This window comes from Thermobia domestica, chromosome 14 (genome assembly GCF_964235325.1).
Source record: "Thermobia domestica chromosome 14, izTheDome1.hap1.1, whole genome shotgun sequence".
NCBI lineage: Eukaryota > Metazoa > Arthropoda > Insecta > Zygentoma > Lepismatidae > Thermobia > Thermobia domestica.
In genome coordinates this window covers 70,088,742-70,097,652 of record NC_137467.1, presented here as the reverse complement: position 1 = coordinate 70,097,652, position 8,911 = coordinate 70,088,742, and the positions used below count along the sequence as shown (strand labels likewise).

The 8,911-nt window shown below is 36.0% G+C and overlaps 1 protein-coding gene across 1 annotated transcript in view; it reads right to left on the bottom strand.

Annotated features, from left to right (window-relative positions):
- Nucleotides 1–7,253: 7,253 nt before the first annotated feature.
- LOC145669861 (uncharacterized) overlaps nucleotides 7,254–8,911 on the bottom strand; it is a 206,370-nt gene continuing 204,712 nt past the window's right edge. Inside the window, exon 4 of the mRNA XM_081738207.1 lies at nucleotides 7,254–7,496. Coding sequence (XP_081594333.1) covers nucleotides 7,254–7,496 — 243 coding nt within the window. The remainder of the gene's footprint in view (nucleotides 7,497–8,911) is intronic.

Here is an 8,911-nt window from a genome sequence, read left to right as displayed (position 1 = left end):
GATGGGTAGTGGGTCAGAATGCTTCACGTTAGGAAATGGGACATATTGGGTCACGGTTTGTTGAAGTGGGTCATGGTGGATGGTGGATCACAGTGAGTCATAGTCATGATGGGTGGTGGGTCAATGGGTTGTGGGTCAATATTTCATTGACACACATCATCTGAACAGTGATCAGAAATAACGAATTGAAGCAAGCATCATTCCTTCTGATCACTGTTCAGACATTTTCTCCTTTATATATTTTCCTTGGAACAACGTAAACATGATAGTCTAAATTAATACTTGAAGGCTTTGAAGGTTGCCATCACTTTTTCAAGCTTGACGTATTATAAGAAAAGTAACAATGCACTGTAGTGCCTTTCTTTGCTAAACAAACGCATGCTTAATTAGATGCGTAACCGTGGTCTCAATTAATGCGGATAATCAACACTATTGGAAATAAGATTTCTTTATAGATTAATTGGTATTTTAGACTTCAAGACTTTTACTTGCCTCCTGATGTGACACTCGTCAATGAGCACGTAAGATTGTAATGAAAAATGAGACTGAATTAAATTGTTCATTACGAAGTAACAGCCTGAAAAAGGTTTGATTTAAAGAGGGCGAGTGTCAAGAAAAAAAAAGTAGATTTTGTTGCGGAGGATGATAGGTAAATATAAAAGTTCGTAGTAAAGCTATACGTATAAGGGTAAAATTTTTAAGGGATGACAATAGTTTCAAGAAGCAAAGAAATATGAAGTTTGTTTACAGGGTGTCCAAAAAGTCCCGTATGATAGATGAGAGCACATTTGTTCAATGTGCCCTCTGTTGAATTCTACCCATGTTTTGAACTGGAATGGTAAAGAAGGAAAATAGGGGGCGGGAACAATTTGGGCAAATTGCTTCCCTTATATATCCTTTGTTTTCGTGCAAGATGAGCCCCGTCGGGAATCTATACGCTGAATTACAACATAGATTAACCGTACTCCCAGAAAGCGTACTTCATCGAACTCAAAGTAAGCCTCGGGCTCCTTGACGATCAATACAGTTTGGCTGAAATCTAGTGTTCAAGTAGTTTGGTATGAGCAAGACGTAGTGTGCTAGGACACCAACTTGCATGAACCATGCTTTCTTTATATATTCTACTAACAAAGTGCAATATTCTTATCCATGTTCAAGAAATGACCATCTTATCCTCCTGTCCTCCCTTCGTTTTCAAATACCGTATTTACGCAATCCTAAAATGCACATTTTAAATTATTTTTCAGCCCCAAAATTGAGGTGTGTCTTACATTCGAGTTTGCAAGTTTAGGCCTACATTTTGCACTAGTAAGGCAAGTAAGGCCCAATTTACAGCAGAAAACGATTGAGTTTTGACGGAGATAGCTAATCTCGTTAGTCATGATTCTGTGAAAAATGTGTACTAGGAATACCCACATTTTGCGAAAAATGGGAAATTGTTTTATCCGGAAATTGGAAACAAAATGGAAGACGAAAAATGTTCATTGTGTTTTCACATGTTTATTTATCTTTTTCATTCTTAAAAGTCAATGCCGAGTAGTTTTTTTTTTTTTTTTTTTTTTTTTGTCTCACATTTGAGGACGTTTTAGACTCGCGTAAATACGGTATCTAAAATGTCCTGCAACCCGCTTTAATTAAAACCTACGGTTGAAACTGCTAAACTTTTATTCTTATGAACTTTTAGTTGAGATTCATATTCAACAATTTTTTCTATGGCCACGGACTTTCACCCCAACGAAACTATGTTGAGAACCTCGGAAACACTTAATATATACAAAAGTGAACATAATGTTTAAAATTGTAAAAATTTTGTTCTCACACATTTTTACCACAAATTCAGTTTTACCAATTTCTTGTATATTACAGCACTTTTGAAGTATTCTGTAGATATATAAATGAAAGTCAACGCTTTACTTTTACATAACAGAAAATTACATTTGAAGAATAAAAGCCATACAGTTTACCTCAGTTGCATATTCACCCATTTAAAGGAAAGTAAACGTTTTATTTTCAAAGAACTGATCACTGTTTGAAACTGAAAGAAATGTTTTCAAACCTCAGATGTTATTTCACTTAACCCATTTCAGGAATTATGCAGAAATTTTAAAGTAACATGTATACAGGGTGTATCAGATCACACCGTCCCAGGCTTTTTCTCGGCTCGTAGTGCCCATATACACTTCAAACAACAAATGGTGATGCTTTCATATTTGGTTCTTCAAATAAGCAAACTAGCTTCAGGTATTCTTATTATGATAATGCCATTAAGCGATCAGATAACTGCTTCACATGGCATTTGATACATAGATTTGGTGTCTGAAATACTTCTCTGCAACACAGACTGTCACAGCGAAAGCAAGGAATGAAATTACCTGTTGCGCGTAAGTTAGGATTTGAGAAAATACTTTCCCCGATATGTATGGAAAAGAGCTGAAATGCCATGTAAAACAGTTAGCTGATCGTTTAATGTCATTCTCACGGTAAGAATAAATGAAGATAGTTTGACTTAGCTGAAGAACTAAATATCAATGACAGGTTCAACAAAGATAAACAGAGTGCTGTGAAAGGTTTTTATACGAGTTTAAGAAGTGACTTCCCAATTTATTTGTTAGAACACCTGTATCTACAAGTATATTTAAATCTTTGAGTTTTATTTCAAACGCTTATGCCGGCTAGGCTAATGGAGACGGCAATGATGAGAAATGACCACCACAAAGGTCACTTGGCGGAGCTGTGAACGAACCAAGAACTCTATGCAGCAGAGGTGAACGCTCTACCACTGAGAAACCGCGACCTGTAAGAATATCGTGAACAAGTTTCAATAAGGAACAAATTGCAAAGTTCTATACAAATTAGTGCACACTGATTAAGAAATGTTCTTTCCCACCATCACGAATACTGAACGCTCATGAGATTGGTTTATCGTGTGTTCATATTAATTCTAAAGTGATATGTGAAAAACGGAAACGAGTTCTGGGCAAGTTGAAATCGTGCTAGGGTTGCCAGACTTCCCGGTTTTCAATGAAAGAATTAACTGTCCCGAAAAAGGCTTTCAGGACTCCTGTTTTCGCTCTTCAGACTGAAAAAAAAATCAGCCCGCAAGAACTAGCATTTCTTACCTGAAAACGGAAGGTAGTATTTCTGACTCAAATGATGACGCAACAAAGAAAAGAGTATCTCTTCAATCATAAATGGGAGAGTGTGTCGTAATTGGCGCAATATTTAGGGCCTGTTAAACACAAAATCTCGGAATTTGGAAAAAGGGTCACCAGGCAACTCTCCCGTTACCTCTCCACATTTTTTATACATCCTTTGTGGGGCTTCATTTGTGCTAACTGTTTATAAAAAGAATGAACTGGAAAATTGTAAGTAGCTACTAATCTGAAAAGACTGGTATAATAGATTCTTACCAAATGAGTAGGAACCGTGATCTTAATGGCTATATAGCGTGAGATTGGTGTCCGGGTTTTTCGCTTACAAAATCTGGCAATCCTACGTCGGGCGAAAGAGGTCGGAATATAACATTGATATTCTGCGTGAGTGCTACTGGTCAGTTTGTACTACCCCTCTTCATAGTCGTATTTCCGCGCCAGAAGAAGAGTGAGGGACTGTTTGTTGATACTCCACCTGAGAGTATTGCTGTAGCACAAAGTACTGATTGGATAACGACTGATATTTTTTAAACTTCGTTGCAACACTTTGTAAAATTCTGTCATCCTTCCCCTCACATCCCAGTTCTGCTAATTGTTGATGGACATGGCAGCCATAAAGAACTAAAAGTGATTAAATATGCGAGGGATCACAAGATTCACTGCTCAGTACTCCTCCACATATCACTCACAAGACTCAACTCACTGATAGGTGTTTTATGAAACCATTTCAAGACACATACAATGATGCTTGTTCACTGTGGATGCGCAAGAATGCTGGAGTAAAGACATCCGAATACGATGTAGCGCATCTTGTTTCAGAGGCACACCAAAAAGTATGTCACATGGACGTAGCTCTCAACCGATTTGCCTTCACCAGAATATATTCACTGAACCCTCAGATATTCACAGACACTGAATATCTGTCCGCAAACGTTCACGAGTATCTGATCGGTACTTTGTGTGCAAAGGATTGGGCACGTCCATCCTCACCACAACAAACGTCTGGAGATCAGGTGACATGTTCAGGATAAACGGTCTCCCGACATCCTTGATGCAGTCTTTATGGTTCCCCAAATCTCAAAAGGACGATTAGCTAGGAATTCTGCTATGAGCCACATAATGATTTGGAGGACTCTGCACAATAACGCGTTAAATCCTTATCATGTTCGTCTGCACCAAAAACTCCGAGAACAAGATTTCCATAACCATCTGGAGTCAATGGCTGAGCGACAGGAACCCATGTTTCACCACAACATTCTGTGTAGGGATGAGGTGACCTTCAAGATTAATGTAGGTCAACGTACACAACGCTCACTACTAGTCCAGCGAGAATGCTCACTGGGTACGTGAAGTTGACAATCAACATATCTGGAGTCTAAATGTCTGACGTGGTATAGTGGGAGGCCAAATTGGTCCTTATTTCTTCGAAGGTACTTTAACAGAAGTAGGATACGCTAATTATTTGTCAGATGTTCTTTGTGAGCGCTTGGAAGAGGTCTCATTAGTAACTCGTGAAATAATGTGATTACAAGACGTTTACTCTGCTCATTTTGCAACAGTTGCCGGACAAACTGTTGCTCATTTATTTCCAAACAGGTGGATTGGAAGAGGAGGCCGTTTCCTGGTCAGCTCGTTCTCCGGACCTGACTCCTCTTGATTTTTCTTTTGGGTACGTGTCAAGGAGCTGGTTTAGCAAGAGCGTCCTACTACAAGGGAAGACATAATGAACAAGATCTATAATGTTTGCCATGGACTAAGAGGAAATGAAGTGTTAAGAGCAATCTGCAATGTCCCGGTGCGCATTCGAATGTGCATCGCACGTGCTGGACGATCCTTTGAACATTTATTGTGTTTTATTTTTTTAGGGGGGAGTACGATATTTTGGTGAGAATGTTCAGAACTTGCAGTTCATGTTATTTATTTTATTTATTATCTTCAGTTTGCTTATTTTTATTATTCTTGAACAATTGTTTGTGCAATGAGTTCCGAAAAGTGATTTATTAAAATGTTTACATAAGTTAAGAAGACTAAGAGAGTGTCAGTGATTTCGTAAGTTTGATTTTTTTGGAGCGGAGTTGTTGGACTTTACACCCAAATTTCTTTCATACGTAGTTTAAAACCAAAGAGTGTTTTTCTCTGTTTTTCTGTTTTAAATTGGTTAAGATTCCGAAATTTAAACTAGTACTGTCCTGTAATATTGTTTTCGTTTGTTGATAAGTAGACGAGATATGCCCTAACGTTTGATACTAAATGTTATAAAGCGTTTTCAACAACTATTTAATAGAACATGTGCTATCTGATGTTCTTTTGGAGTCACTACCAACTAAAACTGTTGTTCTTAGTTGCAATTCAACAGCAAATAATACATAGATGTCAAACCGGAGAGTTTAACGGAAAATGTTCCGGTAAAAGTTTTCCTTTTCAATAATACTTCCAAATAAATCGAAATTGGTACCACTCTCCATTTAAAATTTTGGAGTTCATTCCCCGGAGAAGTATTCTCGCTACGTCACTGAATATGAAAGAATCACAGTTTGATTCTTCACTTACGATTTGGCATTCATTTTTTTTAAGTGTACCTACACTACGAAGTACGAACTGAGAAAAATGCCTGGGACGGGTGGTCTAATAGCAATTCAACAACAAATAACACACATAGATGTCAAACCGTAGAATTTAACTAAAAGTGCTTCCTGCAAAATTGCTTGTTTTCTATAATACTTCCAAAGAAATCGAAACTGAAGAAAAATTTCCATATAAATTTTTCGAAGTTGATCCCCCGTGGAAGTATTCCCGCTACGCCACTGGATATGGAAGCACCACTATTTGATTCTTCACATACGATTTGGTAGTTCATTTTTTGTTTGAAGTGTCTACATGCACTACGAGGCGAGAAAAGTGCCTGGGACGGGTGGTCTGATACTCCTTGTATATAGTAAAAAGCTGAAGGAACAGCATAAAGAGCTCGTCGCTCCATCAGAAAATTACATACATATCTGCTACCATAACTAGAGGTGCGTAAAGCATCTATACACAGCTTCGCCGGAAGTCTGCTTCATTGTAAGGCTAATTCGACGCCCAAGCAAACGTTGGTACTTCTGCTTGAATGGGCGCAGAAATTGCCTGAAACTGTACGCAAAAAAGCATCTATACTGGACTCCGAAAAGGTACTTGAGTGAATTGTCTCCAGAAGAACGCCACTTTGGGAACAGACAGAAATGCATCAATTTTGAAGAAAAAAAGTTGACTACGGTGTCATCCTTAATGTCTATAGACGATATATCCAAAAACAAATTTCTATACTCCAGCCGTTCTACCGGTTGCAAAAAGGATACGTTTTATAACGGTCTCTATATTGGTAGAGGGATTTAAATATATATATATATATATATATATATATATATATATATATATATATATATATATATATATATATATATATATATATATATATATATATATGTTGACATTTTATATTCTATAATGTGTTTTCGATCGAAGTTTTAATTCGTAAGGATTAGTTTGGTGCCTTTTTTAGATAGAGTGTTGATGATATATCGAAAATATGTTACTTCGAATTTTTAAATTGGCAAATTATTTAAAATATGTATTTTATACCGACGGAACAATTACGTCGAAGCTGCCACTTTCATTAAGGTATACCAATTCACTTAATCACTTTTTATCTCTAAGAATATCAAGCTAATCCGTAGGTTATTTATAATCACGCGATTTTTTAATCAGTGGTAAATTGGTAACTTTTACTGAAATAAACATTATGGTGTATAGAACGAAAACAAGCAACACAGATATGCACATTATATTTCCTGTAAGTTTTATAACAAAACTAATGTTATTTGTGTTTCAACTTCGTATTGTGCTTCATCGTTATGCTTATGATACGATTTTTTTTACAACAGTTAGACATTTCGAAAAAACAAGTAAAAGTGGATAATACTTATGTATTAAATTTTTACAGTATGATTGTTCGTATTATTGAAAGAAGAAAATTTGTTATGACTAACGAGGGATAATGACCTCAAGAACTAGTATATTATTTGAACAACTTATTGATTAATTTTAACTCTGAAATCTATTGCACTAAATTACCGTTAGCCGCAGTATTTTTTTATCATTAGCAAAACAGATCTTACCTTTAACACTCGACAGGGGTCTTATTGTGTCTCGATACACTCCGATAGAATAATATAGTTGTGGGTTAGTTGGCAGACCAGGAAGTTCCATATTCATGACTTTCTTGTTAGACCAATGTACTCTCATACCTCTGGAGTCGTGGACAATAACCACAGTTTGTTGTGTTTCTGTATTCCAACGAGCTGGAGTCTTAAAATAGAAGATTGTATGGTGAGTTTATGTATGTGTTTTGTCATAAGATGCTAAGTATTAAAACAAAAGAGAGTAATCAAGATTAAACTTATTATTTCCATTATTATTGGTAATAGGAATATAATAGTAGCAGTAGTAATAGCTTTGAATATAGTAATTGAGTCCCTTCTTAATACTCTCATCTAGGCTGATCCTCTTTTTTTATAAAATAGTCAACAACTTGAAAACAAAGAAGGATATGAAAATGTAGAAAGGAAGCCAGGTAGTATCTGCTAAACGATATGATATGAACTAATAATTGCTTTAAGATCTCCGTAAAGTGAATAAATTTGTACACATAATAATTATGACTTTAGAAACTACGGACATTAATTTCTGGGCTAGAATAATGTTTGCAAACTGAACGTTCTACATTTTAAACATATTTTATTGTCTTTAATTTATTCAATTTTAAAAAAAATGTTGATAAGCTTAACTTTGAGCTTAATGTTGAAACTGATATCGTTTTAATGGCCGTTTAAATTGTTTGTATATTTATGGAAAGCTCGACTTTATAGCTAGAAGATAACTACTGGTTATTAAGTAATTAACGAGACCAAAATATTTACAGATCTTAAAAATATTTTTTCATCTCTTGTTCCACAGTTGTTCAAACCAATAGCATTATCAAGAAGGATTGCATTATAATTCTTAGAAAATGACTTATTTCGAAATGTATGTCCTGTGGAACTGGAAATCGAAATGTTATGTGGGAAACAGAGACAAATCACAGTTGGCAGAGTTGAGCACTGTCTTGTCCACTCATTTAGAATTAAAAGTAGAATGTGGAAGCTCATGTATAGACATCTACATAACTGAAGACAGAACTCCGCTCGTGATAAGTGTCGCAGACTACACAATCGCTGTTAGACCCTCTTCTTCAACCAGGAACAACAATGCACTTTGATCTCCTAAGTGTAGTGTAACGAGTTATCATTTTTGAGCTGCCTGTACCTACGAGAAATGGACTCGTCCAAGGATTACATAAAAAAGTAAAAGTAAGGAGTGTCAATAAATAATATTTGGTTATAATTACTCTGAATGTTGTTATGTTTAACAATTATTAGTCATTAATTAATTGCATTGGGTGGTATTCAGAGAGAATTCGTTAACCGAGTGTTAGTCACATACTAGTTAGTAGCATTTTAACTCTTTACTAAGGAAGGTGTACTTTTTGGTATTCAGAGTCTACTTTGAGTACAACTAAAAAGATTAACTTACATAACCCCAATGCATTGGGATAGAAAAATAAATGTGGCAACTACGGAAAAGTAAATCAGCGCACGCGTAGTCTGTATAAATGAATACACATGAAATACGAAATACGTAATGTTGTGTCGCACGCTAAGCCGTGGAGAAAAGATTAGCCTCTG